We start from the raw sequence: 20769 nt of genomic DNA, 5'->3' as shown, positions 1-20769 counted from the left end.
TTGAGCTCCAGACAGTCCTTTTTCATTCAATCCTTTTCTTAATTTGTTTTGCCAAGTGCCAAGTGCATGCTCAGCTGGGTATCAAATACAAAACCAGGCATCCTCTGCCACAAGGAGTCTGCAACTAAACAGGGAGTATACAATACCTTAAGCGGCCTGGAGGACTTCTCTATCTGAGGGAGCAGATTAATGAAATTTATCAGCAAAATGTTCTAAAAGAAAGCTTTCAATGAAGAAGATAGGAGCCTGGCTCGCAGAGATAGGGAGAGAGATCCCATGTGAAGAGCAGCATGAGGCGTGTAACAAAGACACAAATGCAGGATGTGAACCAAGCAGCGAATTGAATTGTCAGCAGTTCAAGAGAGGTGAACAGTAAGAACCGAAAGCAAAGATACTGGCAGAGGCCTAAAGGTTGGGAAGAAAAGCTTTTACACAGAAAATGAAAAGAAAGGAAGAGATTTAAAGAAGGAACACTGCGGCCACAAAAGCCAACTTACATGCTGATCTCATGCTATCAACAAATGAGAACTAGCTGCTTGCCATTCTGCATCAGTCCATTTCACCTCACACTTTGCTTTCAACTCCAGCCAATACCTGATGCTGCAGACAAGTGAATTCTTCCCTACAGAACAGTGCTAGTCAAAGGTGCTGTGTTTTATGTAGCAAAAATGTTAGATCTTTGTGTGCTGGAGCAAGAGATTTAATTACCCTTAAATTTATGGAGTTATAAGTATTATACCCCACATCATTTCCCATCCTTCTTGGAAAGAATAAATTACCTGCTTTTCAACAAGCGTTGCTACCATATTAGTATAAAAGAACATCAGTATTTCAAGATTAAATGTGTTTTTCAGACTTGAGTGGAAACAGTATTTCTTCATGGCTGGTACTTCCACCCCCTTCCTCACCCATAAGTCTATTTTAACAGCTCTACAGAAAGCTCTCTCTTTGAAAAACGGACAATGAATACACTTCAGAAAGTCTAATTTCAATTAAGGTTTTGAAAAGTTATCTGAAAAGGATAGTGTAACTTTGCCATACCATCAAGAACAGCAGTATCACCGTTGTCTGTCAACTCAATAGTTCTGAAAGTCGGTGACGTCCTCAGTGGATGGCTGGACGTGGCTGAATGGAAAGCTAAAAGTTTAAGAATAAAAAAGGCATACGTTCACCCAGCAAAATGGTTCACTGTTAGACACAGAGCCTCGTGCATGCCCTAGGTTTTACAGACGTGTATTTTTAGAAAATGGCACGCCAAGAAAAGCCTGACACTTGCTATAAGAGAATGACTCTATACCTTCTGTACTGACTGTCCAACTCCCAGTGTTTGTGTTTGCTTCCAAGTCTGTATGGACAGAGGCTGCCAAAAAGAAATAAAAAAAGAAATTAAATGAAGTATTTTAATTTGGGATATTCTGTCATTCTGCATTTTTTCCAGGCAAGCAATCTAACTGTAGGATGCTACGTACATACTTCTGAATCGTGCCATCTGGCCTTTACCACACCTGAGGGAGTTCAGAATGCCAATCATGAACAACACAACACAGCAGAAATAAAAGGCAACTCAAGATGTAATCAACTTTCAGGCAAGAATTAACTTTTTTTTTTTTTAAATGAGCAATTTAAGTCATCTATAAATATCCTTCAAAAGGTATCTCATGGAAGAATCTATCTGGAACTGATACAAGAAAAAAAATCCCTTCCAAATATAAGGCTACATGAGTAAGACTCATCGATTACTTCTCATTATGACACAACACACAAGGACACTATGTGCAGATTTTTAAGCTCCTGACAACTAGGTCTCCTATCTCCCAGTAATTATTCCCCCTGAAAGCTCAAGAAATATTTTCACTGATTTATCCGTAATACTTACAGCTTTGTAACAAGTCCTGTATACTCTCCAGGGCAGTAGCAGCTTTCATTTCGAGACAGTGAGCGAAGCAGCTTAAAGCTTTGCTACGGACCACGGGTGATTTGTCTGAACACCGGCCAAACACCATGACCTGAACTAAAAACTTATGCTTTAGAAACTTCTGATGATCCAGGGACAAGGAGCTGTCCGAGTTCCTCTCCGGCACATTCAACAAAGCTAACGCTACGTCAAGAGCGAACACTCTGTAGGCAATCTGTTCGGGAGGAAAAGCACACAAGGTGCTCTGTTAACGTAAGCAAAGACACTCTGTAGGCACTGCCTACTCCATTTCCCCTTTTTTAGGTACCAGCAAGAACAACAAGGCTATTCAGTACTGGTATCGAACCCTTCCTCTTCAAAATACTGCTGTATCTGAACCCTGACACACCAAGGAGATGCACTTACTTTAGAGTTGTGTGAGTATTTATAAAGCCAAGCGATGAAGTCAGCAAACTCTGTACAAGGGATTTTGTCCAGCAAATTCACCAAGGCCTGTGCAGCATACGTGCGATAATCAGCCTTATCTGGGACCTAAAACACAAGGGCAGTTGCACGGTATGGTATTTTGATGCTCTGGTCTAGAAGCCAGAATGGCACTTCTGGGCTTAAGATGAGTATTTTTTTATTTAATGAGGCAAAATGGTCACATTCAGCAAGGACTGAGAGAACAATCACAGCCTCCTTGGTCACTACTTCAGCACTCACCCACAATCACGCAGCAAATTCCCCAGGCAAGTGTGGAGCTCAGATTAAATCCAGAGGCAGTATTTCTACATGGCAGTCTTAAAATAGTTAGCTAGGCAAAGAGCTCTCATAATCCTTATTTTCCTCTACCAAAACGGTGGTAAAAGGAACTGTGAGTTTTGGTAAAGTCAAAAGTAGGGTACAACCAATTGTGAATGAGGGTGGAAGTGTTCACCCTCAGCATTCTCCTAGAGCGTGACACTATTTTTAGATGTCTGAAAACTCCAGCAAAGATCAACACAAAACGCAATCAGGCTGTCAGGAAATTTGCAAATGATTAAAACCTTTTCATTCCTTGCAAGACGTTGTGAAAATGGATTTCCTCACTATTACAGATACTGCAATGCATCCACACATGAGCACTTACATGTAACAAAGCTTAGCATACCTTGGCGCAGATATGTTGCAGTAGTATTCGAAGAACAGGAAAAACAACTTCTTTCAGTTCATCTACTAGAGAACTGCACAGAAGAAAAAGAAGTAAAATTTAGTAAGGCTGGGTTTAGAGCAAAAATCAAGTCAAGGATGTTCTTTTGGGAACATATTTCAAAAGCCAGAAAGAGAACATGTTCTAGAATCACAAGTGCTAGTGCAATAGGATGTGGTTGGAGAGCAGACCCACTTTCTGCTTTCACCTGGCTTTGCAGGCAGAAAACATTTATTTCAATACCCTCCTACACGTAGAAGGACGATACGAAAAGCTGCTTCATTCTCAGTCTACTTAGCACATGTTGTCTGGGGACCTCTGCACAAACCACACTTTCCAACATGGATCCCCACACACAGGGAATAATGAACATAGGCAAAACGTATCTTTAAGCAGGAGAAAGCAAAGGACTGAGCAGAAGCGAGCTCCGTATTAATCTTTTATCTTTACAATACTTTGTAGTAAACTACAAAACCTGGAAAACTGACACAAAACACAGGTGGTAGGTCCCTTCCACTCACTGCCAGTCTTCTGTCAAACAGCATCTTCTTTCCCCTCCACCAGCAAGTTCATTAAGTTCCCATTACAGACGTTTTAATTAAACCTCTTTTGCACAAACAACTTCAAAGCCAGTGCCAGTTTGTCTCATCCCTTTATCAACTAAACAGTAAAGCGAAGGCATGCCAGAAGAAAGAGAAGACATACCCAGGAAGGGTAGTGCCAGAGCTCTGTACTTCACCTGATGAATTTTATAGCCTGATTCCTGGCACTGATCACAGCCGAGGTGATGGCGAGGACTGTGCGTCTGGAACCTGCAGCATTTTCCAGCATGAGAATGACATTGAGGATTCGTTGGAAGACACAGCGAAGAATCTGGAGAGAAAGGGTTATTTTCAGGTTCACGTCAGTAGTCACTGGAGCTCAGGGAGAAGCATTCTGATCAGGTTTATGAAATAATTCTGAAACAAACAAACTGAGGTCCAAATAACAACAGCACCTGTCAAAACATGACTCTCAGCAGAGTAATTAAAGAGGACCCATTCTTTAACACACACAACATCATTCCTAGCTGTGATGTTCTCATGCAAGTCCAGTGAGGCCCAAGAAGGGCTTCCTGACAACATCAACTGATCCTCATGGAAACAGCAGGCTTCAATTCGCTAGAAGCATCTGCAATTTGAGGAAACTCATTGGGATTTTACACAGAAGATATCTTAATGTATGTTTTCACCACCACATGCACTTGAACTTGTGGAGCTTCCTGCCCGCCACGCTCCTGGAAGCACAGCATGCCTCGTTATCCTGCCACTCGCTGAGCAGCCAAACAGGAGAGGCAGGGAAGATGAGGTGGCTCCGAGAAGAAGAGCTCCTACATCTTCCTGATACCAAAAACATCAACAATTCTGAAAAACTCACGGTGCACTGAGAAACCATGGAGGTTGAAACACACAGGTCTGAGGCTGCTAAAGCTGGGCACACACCCGGGTGTAAGTCAGGTTAGTGTGCACTAAGCTCCAGGCTTTCCTGACTAGACAGCTGCTAAGACCCGGGCTGGCTGGCTCACAACTAGTTCAGATGGGCTTACAGACTCGAGAACACAGCAGCAGGGTCACACCCAAAGTTCAAAAGCCCCATCCACAGGAGCAGTGCACAGCTAAGTGGGAGATGACACGGGGTGCTTCACAATTTAACTAAATGAAAACAATGTAAAGCTGCAGACACTTTTCTGGTAGATCTGGATGTTCCATGATGACAGGGTATTCTCCGAATGAGAATCAACCCTGCTTACCACCATCATCTGCGCATAACACTCCCCCATCATGCTTCACTGCTGCATAACCACCACCCACAGCACTCTACCGAGTGGTGCTGGAGCTCCACCTAGCAGGAGACAAGAAAATTCCAGGCAAATGCAGTAACCTAGAATTCTCTGTTTTAATATAAAGAGATCTAACGCCACTGTGTCTATCTTCTCTTTTAGAGTCATTTGCCACAAAAGTCACCAGAGAACAGAACCCAGCGCAGACAAAATGCACCATCATACAAATTAAAGGAAATAAGGACCAGGGTGGAAAAAAAACCCAAACCAAGCATCTTGCCTCTGACCCAGCAAACACATGCACAAAAATTAGAACTAATGGAAAAAGCAAAAAATGTGCAAGCAAAAGTGATGCGCAGAGAAGGAAAGAAACGACTCCTGTTCAATACTGCAGTGAAGATTTTAAAGGTTTTGTTCAACTTTTACCTTATCTTCTGCACCATGTAGAGGGGAACACAGTAATCGCAGCCCATGATAGGCCAGCTCGGGAACATATTTGGCTTTATTAACATTCCTAAGCAAAAGAAAGTAAAAATGTGTCTTCATCCCTCATCAGAGAAACAATTACTACGACTGTTACAACTAAATGTGATCATAGGCTGGAAAACATTCAATATTCACTGAACGTTGTTTACTGTTAGCTAGGTGGAACACGTTCTAATTATCTTTAGCGAAAGAAATCACCATTTTCATTTTAGTATAAACAAGATAATAACAACACAAACACCGAGCACTTTACTTGTTCAATGCACCATATAAACATTAAGAATTATTTGCTCACATTTCTGCTGAAAACACGAACTCGTGTGCCGCTGGCTCAAAGTTTGTCATTTCAACAAAGACCTGCAAGGAAAGAAAGCCAAGCTTAGCTAATCCACACGAGGGCAAGACCTGGAAGTCTGCTTGGATGCTTGGGGGGTCAGACCACAGAGACTTAGAGTCTAACTTTCAAACCACGGCGCTTTGCCTTGAAGCAGACCCCAAAGCCCAGAGGCTCACTACCATGTGGTGAGGGTTAAGCACCTCAGAACAGCCCCAGCCAGCAAGCGTTAAGTGTAAGAGACAGACACAGGCAGGCACCTCACTCCAAGATTTACACTGAGGACAGTCTAACCAGGGGCCTAGTTTGGGAAAGGCAGGGCTGCCATTGCTCCCGTGGCTATGGAGTGCTCTGCACCCACCAAAAGTTTGTGTGAGGGAAGAGAAAGTTCCTTAAATTCAAACTTATTACCTGCAAGCAGTTATACACACACTGAGAATTTTCTTTTAGGCAGAACTTAGGTAGAAGTCTCAACAAGTTTTTCAAAAGCAGGAAGATTGCATTGCGAACTTGAAGAAGATCCTCCGTTGAAAAGTAAACATTTTCATTATCATCTTCCTCCTCCTCATCCTCCTCCTCTTCCGATATCTCTTCCATCTACATTGGTAGGAAAAAGAAACACCACCACTCTACCCCACAGCACTGGCAGATCTCTTTTGCACATTTTCAGTGCTTCACAGGGTTCTCAGGTGACATCCTACACGTTTTCCCATCCTAAATTCTGAATCTTTTCTTTCAGATTAACGCACTTAACAGTGGGGGAAAAAAAAACAACAAACAAACAGAAAGTTGGATACAAAAAAAGAAAGCTCCAACACAGCCTGTTCTCATTTTGAAGGAGAAAGTCCATCAGAACCGAATACAATTATCTGAATTCCAATCTGACACTTGGAGATTCATCTCAAGTAATTCCCACTGTGCCTGTGACCTTCTTCCCTTGCTTGTCGTGACCCTGCGGCACTGCTGTTCTCTCAGGATTTCTGGTGCATGATCCTCAGTTCCGTTTAAAAAAACCCAACATATAAATGTTAGAAGGAGCAGCTGAGTACAGCTAACCAAAGCACTTAGCCCTTAACTTCCCATCAGTAAGTTGGCAAGGAAACGCAAACGCCATTTGCAAGCTGGTCACATACCAGCTTAAAGGTCTCTTGAAGAAGCCGATATCCATTAGTTTCTCCCTCTGCTACTGAGCTTTCTAACAACATGCCACAGACAAATAACCTGCATTTTTTTCCATTAGTCAGCAGCCAGGAAACTGCAGCTAACGTTGAATCATCAGACCTCTGAAATTCCTAATAGGTAGAGGATCAAGAACACAGCTGAACTGCTGAATAAAAGGCTAAAAATTAAAAAAGGGGTGAAAAAGAGGATGAGTATCGCACTGACCTTTCACTGAAGTGAAATAGCTTGCTAGCAATTTGCTTATTAATAGAAATTTATAGCTGAAGAGATTACATAAACATCTTACATTGTCATTCCTGCATGATTTTCCTTTCTTTCTATTTCTTCTTGCGTTGGTCTGAGAGCTTGGAGCCTGCATCTTCTTTCTTTTCCTCATTAGATCTTGTTTGTGAGGCCAAGTTTTTGTTATGGTGTGCAGACATTTATCAAACATCACTTGATGGAACAGCTGGTTAGCTATGCTGCCTGTCCAGAAAAGACAACATCAGCCATCATCCAGACAAAATACAGAGAGAGCATCAAATCATCTGGCCACCTCTCCATTTGCTTTGCTAGTCAAGGAGATGGCCAGGAGAAAAAGGCATTGTCCTGGGAGCCTAAAGAAGTTCAGGAGAATTAAAAAAACAATTGTTTGAACAGAGCCAAGCTGCATCAGGGCGACATGGCATCAGTGATGACATTTGCCAGTAGGATCACCAGCTGATTGACCCCTTCCAGCTGGTAATGTGCTGCACACCAAAGATCAGCAAAACCTTGGAGTATGCATTAGCCTTGAACACAAAAGGATACTGCAGTGAATCAACCTGCTAGAAAACTCCAACTGATGGTTATTGTAAACAAATGCTTTTGCTTTCACAAATTAACTTGTCCAAGAGCACTGCACAATGAAATCCTCACTAGTTACAGAGAGGGAACAGGAATAACCTTCTGCCTTTACTGCATATTACTGTTAAACCAGAGGGATGTCATAGAAGCATGGAATGGTTTGGGTTGGAAGGGACCTTAAAGACCATCTAGTTCCACCCCCCTGCCCCGGGCAGGGCCACCTTCCACCAGCCCAGGTTGCCCAAAGCCCCGTCCAACCTGGCCTTGAGCCCTGCCAGGGAGGGGGCAGCCACAGCTTCTCTGGGCAACCTGGGCCAGGGCCTCACCCCCCTCACAGGGAAGAATTTTATTCTTGTATCTCATCTAAATCTCCCCTTTATCAGTTTAAAACCATTACCCCTCGTTCTATCCTTGCACTCTCTGATCAAGAGTCCCTCCCCCCTTTCCCGCAGCCCCTTTCAGCCCTGGGGGGCTGCTCTAAGGTCTCCCCGGAGCCTTCTCTTCTCCAGCTGAACCCCCCAACTCCCCCAGCCTGTCCTCACAGGGGGGCTCCAGCCCCCCGAGCATCCTCGTGGCCTCCTCTGGCCCCGCTCGAGCAGGTCCGTGTCCTTCTGCTGTTGGTGCCCCAGAGCTGGACCCAGCCCTGCAGGGGGGTCTCACAGAGCGGAGCAGAGGGGGAGAATCCCCCCCTGGCCCTGCTGCCCACCCTGCTCTGTGTGCAGCCCAGCACACGGGGGCCTTTCTGGGCTGTGAGCACACGTTGCTGGCTCACAGTCAGTTTTCCATCCACTAACACCACCAGGTCCTTCTCCTGGGGGCTGCTCTCCATCCTCTCCTCACCCAGTTGTGTTTGTGCCTGGGATGTGTGTGTTCCAGCCCTGTGTACTGTGCAGACTCCTCTGTTGACTTTGTCACAGAACTAGTAAGACCACGGCAACTGAGACCATCGAGCCACTTCACGACAGGAGACCAACCTGCCGTCAGAGCGTAACAGCAGATCAGCGCTCAACACCACGGCAGAGTCTGATACCAGGAACCCAGCGAACAGCTCAAAAGCCATTGCTTGTTCCACCTGGAATTCTTAGAAATGAAAGGAAGCTGGCCTTGTCTGAACAACGTTTTATCCAACAGCAAGGGGCCCATCCCTTCACTCACCTGGGATTTCCAGCAGTAAGAAGTACAACCCAGCTGCATGAAGAGCATAAACCCTCTCCTCTGCGTTAGCTCTTTTGTGCTGGCCCTCTTGGACAAAGTGATGCAACACAGCCACGAGAGCTTTATGAGAGAAGCCGTTTTCGGCAAACAAGGTCCAGATATTCTGAGGCAAAACACGTGAGTACTAGTGAGAAATCCCGCAGTAACATAACTCCCTGCAAGTAGCTACTATTCACATTTTAACAGTTGTCACTGCAACCAGCCCCCATATGTATTATAGTAGATGTATTTTAAAATAGGTTCTAAGAATTACGTTACAGTATACAATACTAGATATCATTTATACTGCATTATATTAGATGATAGTTTTTAAAGCTGGGAATAGCTTCCCTCTGAAGCGCTCTGGCACAGATGATGATGGTTGTTTTGGCCCGTTTGTGGAACATTCTGTGGTTTTCAAGGCAGGACGGACCCGGGTGACAGCAGAGCCGGTGAGGCGGAGGATGGCCAGTGCCGCTGCCCTTACCTGACCGTCCCCTTGGTTCTCCGCTGCGAACGGCGACAGGGACCGGTAGAGCCAGGTGAAAGCATCCAGCCCCTCTTCCGTGACGGCTTCCGCTATGCTGGAGTCCAAAGGCTCGGCCTCTGTGAAATCCAGATCCCAGACCGTGTTCACCCAGGCTGGAATTAAAATTGAAAAACAAAAAAAAAAAAAAAAAAAAGGAAGTTTCTCAGCATCAGACACGAAGTTCCCTCCGCGCGCGCGTTAAAATCCCAACGAGGCTTCACGAGAAATACGGCGTGAGCGGGTCGGAGCGCGGACGGACGAGCCGGAGCCGCTGCCGCCCGCCGCTCACCTGCGCCGACGTCCCGCAGCCGCCACCCGGCCAGGGCCCGGGGCAGCTCGGCCGCCGCCATCCCGCCGCCGCCGCCGGCCCCTTCGAACGGGCCAATCGCGCGCCCCCGCGGGCCGCAGCCAATCCCCGCCCGGCGCCCGGAAGCGGCGGCGCCGCCCGCGCTCACTGCGCCTGCGCGGGGCGGGCGGGCCGGAAGGCGGGGCGGGCCCGGCCGGAGGGGCGGGGCGGGGCGCGCGCGGCGCATGCGCGTGGCTGGGCCCGGCCCGGGACGGCGGCAGCGCTCGGGGCGGAGCGGCGGGGGCAGCGCTCGGCGTCGGGCGGGAGGGCGCGGGGGGGGCGGGTGCGGGGCCCCGCGCTCCCTCCAGCGGTCACCGGGGAGGCCCCGAGCCGCAGGGCCCCGCCGCTGCCACCGCCGCCCCCTCCCCGGCATCCCTGCCGCATTGCGGGCCCCCCCCGCCCCGGCCCTGAGTGCTCGCCGTCCCCGCCGTGCCGCTGCCCGCCCCCCGCGGCAGCCGCTGATCCGCCGGCAGCGGCAGCGGGAGCGGGCCTGATCCGCCGGCGGGCGTCCCGGCGGAGCTCTGTCCGTGGTGCCCGCGGGGCAGGGCGGGGGCCGCCCCCTCCTCTCCCGGTGCCATGAGCTTCTTCGGGTTCGGGCAGAGCGCGGAGCTGGAGCTGGTGCTGAGCGACGCCGAGAGCCGGCGGCGGGTGGAGCACAAGACGGAGGAAGGCAAAAAGGAAAAATATTTCCTCTTCTACGACGGGGAAACCGTCTCCGGGCGGGTGGTCCTCACCCTCAAGCACCCCAACAAGCGCCTGGAGCACCAGGGCATCAAAGTGGAGTTCATCGGGCAGATCGGTGAGAGGGGCGGGGGGGGGGGGGGGTGTGTGGGTGGCCCGCCGGTCCCCGACACCCCTGTCCGGGGGTCTCCCCCCTCCCTCTCCCCCGTGGCGTGGCGGAGAGGCCCCGGCGCCTTCCTCTCGCCTCGGTGGGGACGTGGCTGCGCCCCACGGCACGGAAATCCTGGCCGGTGCGAAGTAGGTTACGCTGGCTCCCGAGCGGGGCTTTGCTGCACCGACAGTTCCCACGGCCGCCTGGAATTATTCCAACCTCCCTTCGAGCTGGGCAACCCGGTGGGTTCTCTGGGCTCGAGCCCCGGCGGAAGGGAGGGAACTCCAGTCCTTTTCCAGGTCATTGTTCTCCCGTCCTATTTTCTCGTTTCTGCTCGGTCACCGATTTCAGCTTTAGGGTAAAATTCAGTTTCTGTCCTGCAGCTGCAGGTCTGAGCCCGGACAGCCTAGCAACGCCAGCTCTCGGGCCGGATTCCCCAGGCTGGTTTTATTTGTAGCCCTACGGGCTGTCTGTTTGCATTTCTTCTGCGCCCGTCGACTCGGTTCGGGAAGCGACGGCTCTGCCGAGGATGGTGAATCGGGTGGGTTTTGTCTGTACGTCTCAAATCACCCGCTGCACCTTCCCAGCCCCTACCCCACGACGGGGAGATCAGCTTTCTCCAGGCCTAGGGGCTCAGCTCGGCTGGTTCCATCTTTTATTCTCTGATTCTTTGAGGGAGTGACCCCACACCCCAGCATGGTTAGTTGGGCGGCTTCAAGTTGTTCAAAACTCGTGGTTATCTGTGCGTGTAACCAATTTAGATTTCATATTTCGTGCTTTCTTAGAGGAAAGGTAGCTGCCACGCCCACTCTCCGATCTGCCTTGGAGATGGCCGTGTTTCATGGACGTGCCCGAGTCCCACAAGCCAAAATAAGTTCAAGATGTTCCCAGTGGTGTGACTGTGCTCAGCGTGTGCGACGCCTCACGTCTGTGGCTCCCCATGCTCGGGTTTAACCCTCGGAATCACTGCGCGAGCCGTGGGCCTGCGACCTTTGCATTGCAAATCGTGTGGTGCAGGAAAGTGAACCAGAGGTTTTCCCACCCAACCCCGATACTGCTGTTTAATATTTTTGCCAGCCTCGCTTGTGCGTGACAGCACTTTTTGGAAAGAAAAGGGAGGACAGGAGGAGAGAGCTGGTAAATGGGGGGGAGTGTAAGTGAGCTGGTGCATCAGGAGCTAGCTTGTGACCTCCTGCTATTTGATTATGGTCGTCAGTGGAAATCAAACATGAACTTTGCTTCCTGCTCCACTCCGTCTCCTCCGCGCTGCCTCGCCTGCTTCTCATTCCCCATTTTGGAAGACTTTTGAGCCATGCGTGTTTAGAGTAACTGCTCTGAGCTCATGTTATTGCCCAAGCAGGGTGTGTTAGGAGCTGCTGTGGCTGCACACCAGCCCTTTCTTTTTGTCCATTGGGTCACTTTATTAAAGTGATCACATTTACTTAATGCTTTTCATCTCAGACAGCTTGCCTTACGCTGACTTCTTGCTGCCGTGAGGTTGGTAAACTGTATGAGACAATTTAACAGGTAGGGAGACAGCTGTAAAGGAGTGATGTGTCACAGGGAAGATGGCTGTTCCACACTGGGTACCAGCATCCCGACCACAATCGCTGTGCCCCGCGTGGTCTCCGGTGAGCGCAGAACCCATTTAAGATTTTGGTTTTCCTGCTGTTACTGTGTCCTGAGCCAAAACGTTGGCAGGTTATTTTTTTTTCAGCTGGAAACTTTATAGCTCTGAAAACCTGAAATTACAGCTCATACCTGTTTGACATGCTAATGTCTTCTGAAGTGTGGGAAACATCAATCCTTCCTCCTCTTAAGGCTGCAGAGTGCCAATCTGTGCCCTTCCGAGGTAGCAGAGAACTTGGTGTGCTGACATTTGCCTCCCCTTGCTTTAAATTTGATTGTTGCCTCCTGCATCGTGACATGGCCTCTCCCTGTCACATCAACAAGCACTTTCATCTCAATGGACATGTATTCAGTGCAAGAGAGAGTTGGTTTATTTATGTCACCTGTCTGCCTGGCCTAAAGGGCTTGATGGCACTCACTGTTCTGCGTAAGTGAGGGGTGTTCTAGTGCCCATTATAGATAAGGTGAGCAAAGGGGTGTAAGAAACAAAAGGCTTTAAGTAACAAAAAGCTGAAATCTCATTGTGCGTCTCAAGGAGTGGGGAACTGAGTCTCGCTGCAGTTCCTGAACGCTGGTGATACCTCTCAGAAGCCTCCTCTGCACAGTTTAGTGCTGACAGTGAACTTGTGTGTGAGTGTGATTGTCTGATGACTTGGGTTTGTGTTTCCTCATCTCACCGTATCAGATTGGCTACGGCTTTACCTTTTAGAAGGACTGCGTGGGTGTCTCGTAGTCACACAGCTCACACGCAGGGTTGGGAAGGGCAGGTTTCATTGATGGTTATGCGTAATACAGAGCTGTTAATGCAAATTGCATGTTAATGCAATTGCAGTTTTAAGTTTCTGTTGGTTTGACTTAAAGGAAAAAAAACTTTGTGGAAGTGTAGGGAGGCTTGCTTTCATTAAATGAGGAAACCTGCGGTTGTTTCCTGCTGATGCAAGAAGGTTGGGGGGAAAACTGAAGCAATGTGACCGTGCTGGTTACTTGAGCTGGCTGGAATGGGGCTTCCAGAGGCAAGTGCTCTTCCCTCGTCGGTGCTCACGTGGCCATTAGTGCGTTCTCCAGGGGCTGGTGGACTCAGCTGCCTCCCTGCACACTTGGTAGCCATGCACTGAACCCTGGCTTTATGCAGAGTGGGTGAGGATCTCCACCGTCACGCTTACTCCCTGGTGCAAATCAAGACCACTCAGAACTCTTTTTGTTGTCAAAGGACAAGCAGGAACAGTTGGAAGCCTCCTAGCCCTCCGTTTTTGCTCTGTCACTGCTGTTGCAGAGAAGCAGTGGTGTTTCTTCCTCTCTTTACAGTGGCAGTGCCTTTGGCCTGGAATATTGTGTAGAAAATTATTGCAAGGGATTGCGTGAGCTGCTGGCTCCTCTTCTCAAACAGTCTGAATGTAATTACTGTTGATAATAGGTGATCCACACTAAGGCAAGCCGAGTTCCTGGTTGGGTGCAGTAGGTGAGGCTGTGGGGCTCTTTTCCTTCCCTCGTCACTGGCCAGCATCTGGCTCTGATGGAGAGCAGCAAACAAACACGGCATGCTGCAGCTGCAGCTCCCCTGGTAGGTTCTCTGAACAGGGGCGAAGGCAGTAGTGATCTGGACAAGACAGCTGTGAAATCTCCTGTCTTTCCCCACTGTGTCACGCGGGATTAAGCGTCACTGCTTAACTTGGACTTCTGTCTCCCTAGAACTCTACTATGACCGAGGAAACCACCATGAATTCGTGTCTCTGGTGAAAGACCTGGCCCGTCCCGGTGAATTCACTCAATCTCAGACATTTGACTTCGAATTCACTCATGTGGAAAAACCTTACGAGTCCTACACAGGGCAGAATGTAAAGTTACGGTGAGTTTCCTCCCCTTGCTGACCCCAGTTCTTGTTTCCGTGTGGTGTGCAAGTACTGATATTTACTGTGATGACACCGGAGTGCAGCATCCCTTCCCAGACGTCCTTGCAAGCTTCTGATGGAACTCCAAATGCATTTTGGTGGGCTGAGCTGTAAAAGGCTGTCTTTGGGGGCTCTGCTTTTATAAGCATGCATCAGGCTTTGTGGAACTTGTTCTGCCCCATTTAAGTGACAGGAGAAATCAGCCCCTTCTGAATCAACCACGTGCTTTCTAATTTATTTGGTAATCCAAAAACTAAAGTAAATTGTTTGCTTTAGCCTCCAATGGGGACATTTTTGCTGCCTTGTAATCAGTCTTGTCAACTCTAATTGTGCTCTGTATGCAAACAGATGCCTAGCTTCTATCTTGTTCATATGTTGCAAACTGTATTTCACATCCAGGCACTCCAGCTGACTTGAAATCCAGTCACTGGCTTTGAAGCGGGGGGTTGGAAAATTCTGAGATCTGCAGAAAGAGGTGTGTCTGTGGAGACTGGTGTGATCTAATCTCATGCAAAAGGGCAGTGGTTTGAACATGTGCAAGATGTTACTCAGATCCCCAAAACGGTGCTTAGGTAACTCAGGCTCACAAATGCGTGAAGGGTTAGAAAAGCCTTAGAAGAGTTTGCTTTTCTGTTTGAAAATTCCTCTTTTGTCTTTTCCAACGTGGGGTATGGCGTCTCCAGGAGCTGGGTACCAGTAAGGCTGCTTGGATAGCCGCATGCAATCCATTCAGCCCCATGTCCCTCCCTGCTTCCTCCCAGTTGCTACCTGCTCAGCCCTAACAGGAGGGGGACTCTCCTCGCAGGTATTTCCTCCGAGCGACTGTCAGCCGCAGACTGAACGATGTGGTGAAGGAGATGGACATAGTTGTGCACACCCTGAGCACCTACCCAGAGCTCAACTCCTCTATTAAGATGGAGGTGGGGATTGAGGATTGCCTGCACATTGAGTTCGAGTATAACAAGTCCAAGTAAGTGTCTCAAGAGCAGCCGGTGGCTGTGGGGAATGATCTGCTACAGGGGACAGCTTGGTTTGGAGGCCTGAGGCACGTGTCTTGTGTTGTGATCCTCAGAAGGATTCTTTCTTGCTCTGCTCCAGTGAGGCTGGCAGGCAGTTTGGATCCTGGTGGTGGGTTTTTGGGTTTCTCTCCTTGCTGTCTGCACCAGGGATGGGAAGCAGTGGCTGTGGCTTACCGAGCTTGGAGCACAGCGTGAGGCTCTTGCAGTAACTTCGCATTCCCCGTATCCTTGGCATGATCAGTATTTTCAGGTGTCTTCAAAGTATAACATCTGCTCTTCACCAGGCAATACAGCTGAATACTGCTTAATTCAGGCACAAAAGTTGGAAACGGCTCTTTTAAATTACTTTTACTGCATCTTTCCCAGCTGACGGTAGCAAACCTCCCTGCAGTGTAACATTTGGGTTAGTTTTAATTGACCTTAAAAAATCAGATTTTGGAGGCCTTGCTGTTGCAGGGGTTTCTTGCAGATATTCAGCCTGAAATTCTGTTTTTAATTTATCTGATTGCGCTCCATGTTCTTGCTGATTTCCGAAAGACCGGAGGATGAAAGATGAAGTGCTGTTTACAGCAGCCTAGTGGAGGTGGTGGTTGATCTGCCATCTGAAATTTAAAGCTGGGGCCGTGGAGGAGAGCAGAGTGCCTGACGAGCACATTCCTGCTCTTCAGTGTGAGTCCTGATCTGCTGCGCAGTGTTTGATTGTGGTGCTTTCTTCCTTCGTGTGCCAGGTATCATTTAAAAGATGTGATTGTTGGAAAGATTTACTTCCTGCTGGTGCGAATCAAGATCAAACACATGGAGATAGATATCATCAAGAGAGAAACAACGGGGACTGGACCCAACGTATATCATGAGAATGACACAATAGCTAAATATGAGATCATGGATGGGGCACCTGTGAGAGGTGAGAAGGCAGATGAGCCCTCCAGAAATCCTTTTCTGAATTTTTTTGGGGTGGGAATACGAGTCCTGCTGTATCTTTCAGCTGAATTTGTGTGCTCAGTAGTACGTGCATCCTATTTCACTGTCAGGCTCACGGCAGTTTGCATAGGTAATTAAATATGATCCCCTTCCTTCGCTGGTAGGATGAGGGGGAATTGAGGCAAAATGAGTTGCAATGACTTTATTCTTTTGATGAAGCAGTGGCAGAACCAGAAATAGGTGTAAATTCACTATTGGCACAGGCCACCAGCTGGCATTGCTGCAGCTTGGAGCAGCAAGATGGTGTTCTAGCTCTGTGCCAATCTCCTGTGCCACTTGTTTTCCAGTTCCATTGCCCAGCAGAGTCCCCTGCCAGAGAAAATGTCACCTTACTCATTTTTTCTGCTGCAGTGCTGTCTTGATGCAGGTCACAAATGAGCCCTGTGCTGATAAAGTGGCGATGAAATAGCTGTCAGCAGGGGCAGATCTGGCTGTGGACCATGTGTGCTTATTTCTGAAGGTCTTTTAGCTCATCTTACTCCACTCGTGGGAATGGTCACAAAGCCTAGTGAGCTTTTGTTTTGCTGGCGCTCTCCTAGTTTGTATTTGTGCATTCTGTCTGTGCTGATGGTTCTGTGCCACTTTCTAGGGGAGTCCATTCCCATCAGACTCTTTCTGGCTGGCTACGAGCTGACTCCAACGATGAGGGACATCAATAAGAAGTTCTCAGTGCGTTATTACCTCAATCTGGTGCTGATTGACGAGGAAGAGAGACGCTACTTTAAACAGCAGGTGAGAAACAGAGCTGTTAGTTCTTGGATCTGCAGACCGTCACTTGGGATATTGTTATAAGGACCTTCTGGGAATCTGGGGGGGAGAATCATGATCTTGACTGAATATCTATAAGGATGAGACAAATTGGTGTGCAAAGACAGTCTAGAAGGAACGGTCCACGTGTGTGTGGTGGTGGGGATGCACGGAGAAGGTGGGACTTCTTGTCCTCTCTGTTGCCCTGTAGTGGAGCTTCTGTGCTTCACCTGATCGATTCCAACGGGGTAGACAGCAGCAACAGAGAGCTGCCCTGGATGTGCAGTGGGTTGCCTCTGTGTGCCGAGATCCTGGGGAGAAGCGCTCTACCCAAATTTTCAGGAGGGCTGCGTGGTGAGGCCTCTGCTTGGCAGCTTGCTTCAGCCTTTGGGTCTGGGTGGGGCCAGGAGAAGGTCTCAAGCCCTGACAAGCCTGTGTTACTGCAGGAGGTGGTGCTTTGGCGGAAAGGAGACATCGTGAGGAAGAGCATGTCCCACCAAGCAGCCATCGCCTCACAGCGGTTCGAGGGGACGTCCTCGCACACGGAGGCCAAGACCCCCAGCCAGCCTGCAGAGAACAACGGCCGGCAGTGAGAGGCTGCGCAGAGGAAGGCTCCTGCCGAGCCGCTGGGGACGGCAGCGAGGAGGAAGAAAAAAAAAACACTTCAGAGACTTCATGAAAATAAATACCCGTTTTTGACTTAATTCCTTTCTTCAAAGGACTTGTAGGATGGGAAGGGGAGGGGAGGGCAAGGCAAAGCTGGAGCACTGGTGGTGCGGAGTTGAAGGTACCTCAGCGCTCCCCAATCGACGACATTTCTCTGGGGTCGGCTGCTTTGAGGCACGTGTCCGGAGGCTGCGGAGCTGCCTGATCTCCTCCTTGCCCCGACACACTGTCAGCGTGGCAGCGGGGAGGGAGAGAGCAAGTGAAGGCCAAATCCACTGCTTCTTCCCAGCGGTGTGGAGGTTGCTTCGGGGCTGTGTAGGATGGATATTTTTCTTGCCTTTCTGAAATCTTCACGAGGGAAAATGACACAGGGATTAGCTGGAAGGTAGAGGAGGGAGTCAGAGACTGAGGCACGGCCTACTTGAAGTTGCTTAGCATTATCCCCTCACTGCCTCCCCTTCCTCTTCATGCTGGTGTCGGATTCCTTGTCACAAACAGTTGTGTAATGTAGTTGACTCAGCCCTGGGACTGCCACGGAGCCACGCGGAGCACGGGCAGCAGGCGTGTTGCTGTGTCCTTGCTGTGTAGCTCCCGACTGCCGGGCTGCGTCGGGGGGAGCTGGGGCTGGGAGGAGGGAGTGAGGCGTGTGAGTGCAGCGGGAGGTGACACAGGTTGGGCAGAGCGGTGACGGTCCCAGTGCTGCTGGGTGAGCAAGAAGTGGGGGCAGGAAGGCTCCTGGCCAAAAGCAGCATCTTCCTAGTCTTATCCCAACAGCCCAAGCGCCCCTGGAATTTGGTCTCTCTGGCTGCTGCATGCATACAGGTTCCAGTTGCTGCTGCAGAACAGGGGCAGACAAGCTTTGGGAGGTCTAGAGAAGAGTTTTGGAAGGTGAGAAATAAATGGGGGCTGTCGTGGGAGCGGGCTTACGCTGCCCTGCTCATGTCTGTGTCCTTGTGACAGAGCAGGCTTTGTAGTAGGGACAGAGGCAGTATTGAAACACGTATGTATTGGTTTGTTCGCTCCCTCGTACCTGCAGGATGAGGATTAATAAGGACAGAAAGTGGATGCAATCGTTTTTAAGAAGCTCACGGCCTGTGTGTGCTGCTCGGTGAAGCCAAGCAGCCGCTGGAAGGTGGTAGAGCTCTCTGATTCCAGACACGCATTCCTGAAGCCTGAGCTGAAATCACCAGTGAGGTCTGAGGCTATGCCATGAACTGAGAACCTGAAGGCGGGTTTTTTCTTTTCTAAAATAAGCTTCTTTTAGTCTTCAGCTAAGTAGAATCATGAGAGCATTCCCAGAAGGGAGTCACTCCTCCATTGAAAATTAGATGTGGCTTTGTAGACTTGACTGAGTCTGGAGAATATCCATCCTGTTTAGATGCCCTTCAAGGAGGCAGGTGGTTAGACCTCCTACCAGAGGGAGAGACGAGCCTGCCCAAAATGCTGGGAGATGAGCTCTAGCAAGTGGGATGTGTCTGGATTTCCCTATGAGTTTGTGGCTTGCTAGGGTTTTGACCGGCTTCCTTTTGACTAGAGTGAACGTCCTCTGCCTCTCTCCTACAGCTGAACGTAGAACAGTTGTCTTGCAGCTGAGAAATGGAAGTATCTTCTGCTTTGTTTAGTGGAACAGTGCTGGTGGAGGGAGTGGGGCCTGGGTTGGGAGGGGAGCTTTTTCTGTAATAAGACAGCTACTGTATTTCAGTGATAAATGTGTGTTTCTGCTTGCCAAAGTAAGTTATCTTTTACTCACCACGTGTAAGGTTGTGGTTTTTAGTAGAGCTGGACAGTCTCGCTATGTTGTAGAGGACACTAATGATCTCATCTCTGCTGAATGCTTGTGTCACACCATGTTTCTGCTCTGTAATAGTGAAGACGTGGCTTGCTTTTCTTTACATGAGAAGTCTGTGCCATGGGCTGGAGCCGTGTCTTCCTAAGACTGAAGCAAAAGCTTACTTTAGACAACTCCCTTGTTACACCAGGGCAAGGGGTGGTAACCTGCTGCTGCGTGGCAGAGGAATCTGGGTGCTGCTGTTGGCACTCGCTCTACTCCCCGCTCTGTGCAGCGGGAGCTGCCTGTGCCGTGGCCCGTTAGAGACAGGAGCAGCTCCGGTGGGAGCCTCTGGGGATAGCTGACTCTTTCCACGGCTAGGCTGAGCACAGCAGCACCCTACCTGCCCTCTAGCTTTCCCTCAACTCCCGTCCCACCTACAATTCTTTTTCCCCTCGCCTATTCCTGATTGTAGGCCGTGTGGTATTAAAGAAACCCCATGGATGATGTTTCTGCATTCAGTTCGTTTACTGGCCAGACAGCATCAGTACTGGGTGTAAGATTGTCTGACAAGACAGTGAGATTTCTATTAAACATCCGTTCATCACTTCTGGAGGGTTTACTTGGAAAAGGTGCATGAGCCTATACGTTGGGTCAGGTTTGGTTTGGTTTGGTTTTTTTTTTTTCCTACTTTGTGCCCTTCTCACCTGTGTCCCTACTTGTGGAATTTAGAAATTTTTACTTCATCTAAACGGACCGTTCAACCTGTTACCCACTAGGCCCTCTGTTTGTCTGGGGTGGAGCAGATGTGCGGAGCATCTTTTAGAGAGAAGTTGAAGCATAAAGTCACTCCAGGACAAGGTACTTTAGAAAAGCATTTCATTAGCATGGTGAGGGGCAGCTGCCACTTGAGCAGTCGTGCTCCCCTGAGCTGGGTGGTTCTGTTCAGTACTCGGGTCATTCCCTCTCTCCCAGGCAGAGTCAGGCAGGGGGGAGTGTGCCAGTACTAAACCAAGCAGTGCAACCTGTAATTAAGCCTCTGCTGTGTTTACATGTTTCTTAATTCGTCGTCTTTTCAATGGCTGTATTTTAAAACTTGGGTTTTTTGTCTCTCCAATTAAAAAGAGCCAGCCCTGGCTGTCAAATGCTGTGCATGAGTTTGTCTGATATGGTTTATATTGCCTGGCCCGGGTCTGGTTTTGCCTTTTTTTTTTTTTTTTCTTTTTATGATATTAAGACATTTTTCTTTAGTGCCATACTGTGCAGTCCTCCAAATGTGCTCAAGGAGTTTGTCCTGTGTTACCTTTATAAATTTTTGGTCTTTAAGCTATGTCACTGCTTAGAAACTGTGCTGGTAGAGGACCCACGTAGCTTAAAAATTAGCAAGCTAGCTCTGTTTTCTTCTATTTCCCTGATGTCAGTACTAAAATAACATGG

At 48.8% G+C, this 20769-nt stretch overlaps 2 protein-coding genes across 2 annotated transcripts in view; one reads left to right on the top strand and one right to left on the bottom strand.

The window, feature by feature from the left end:
• Window positions 1–9843, bottom strand: part of NCAPD3 (non-SMC condensin II complex subunit D3) — a 29363-nt gene extending 19520 nt beyond the window's left edge. The window contains exons 1-13 of the mRNA XM_074927393.1: window positions 9745–9843; window positions 9414–9568; window positions 8888–9050; window positions 7194–7372; window positions 6137–6322; window positions 5687–5748; window positions 5332–5419; window positions 3826–3959; window positions 3048–3120; window positions 2321–2446; window positions 1877–2129; window positions 1277–1360; window positions 1042–1125 (exon numbers count right to left, since the gene is read on the bottom strand). Of these exons, the coding sequence (XP_074783494.1) occupies window positions 1042–1125; window positions 1277–1360; window positions 1877–2129; window positions 2321–2446; window positions 3048–3120; window positions 3826–3959; window positions 5332–5419; window positions 5687–5748; window positions 6137–6322; window positions 7194–7372; window positions 8888–9050; window positions 9414–9568; window positions 9745–9805 (1648 nt within the window). The 5' untranslated portion in view covers window positions 9806–9843. The remainder of the gene's footprint in view (window positions 1–1041; window positions 1126–1276; window positions 1361–1876; window positions 2130–2320; window positions 2447–3047; window positions 3121–3825; window positions 3960–5331; window positions 5420–5686; window positions 5749–6136; window positions 6323–7193; window positions 7373–8887; window positions 9051–9413; window positions 9569–9744) is intronic.
• Window positions 9844–10002: 159 nt separating this feature from the next.
• Window positions 10003–20484, top strand: VPS26B (VPS26 retromer complex component B). The gene is made up of 6 exons (XM_074927453.1): window positions 10003–10600; window positions 13952–14108; window positions 14957–15121; window positions 15899–16074; window positions 16741–16883; window positions 17345–20484. The coding sequence occupies exons 1-6, from the start codon at window positions 10378–10380 to the stop codon at window positions 17489–17491; spliced, it is 1011 nt and encodes a 336-aa protein (XP_074783554.1). The 5' UTR covers window positions 10003–10377; the 3' UTR covers window positions 17492–20484.
• The last annotated feature ends 285 nt before the right edge of the window (window positions 20485–20769 follow it).

This window comes from Athene noctua, chromosome 26, assembly GCF_965140245.1.
Source record: "Athene noctua chromosome 26, bAthNoc1.hap1.1, whole genome shotgun sequence".
Taxonomy (NCBI): Eukaryota; Metazoa; Chordata; class Aves; order Strigiformes; family Strigidae; genus Athene; species Athene noctua.
Note: the sequence above shows the minus strand (reverse complement) of the source record. Positions and strands in the feature narration are given on the sequence as shown.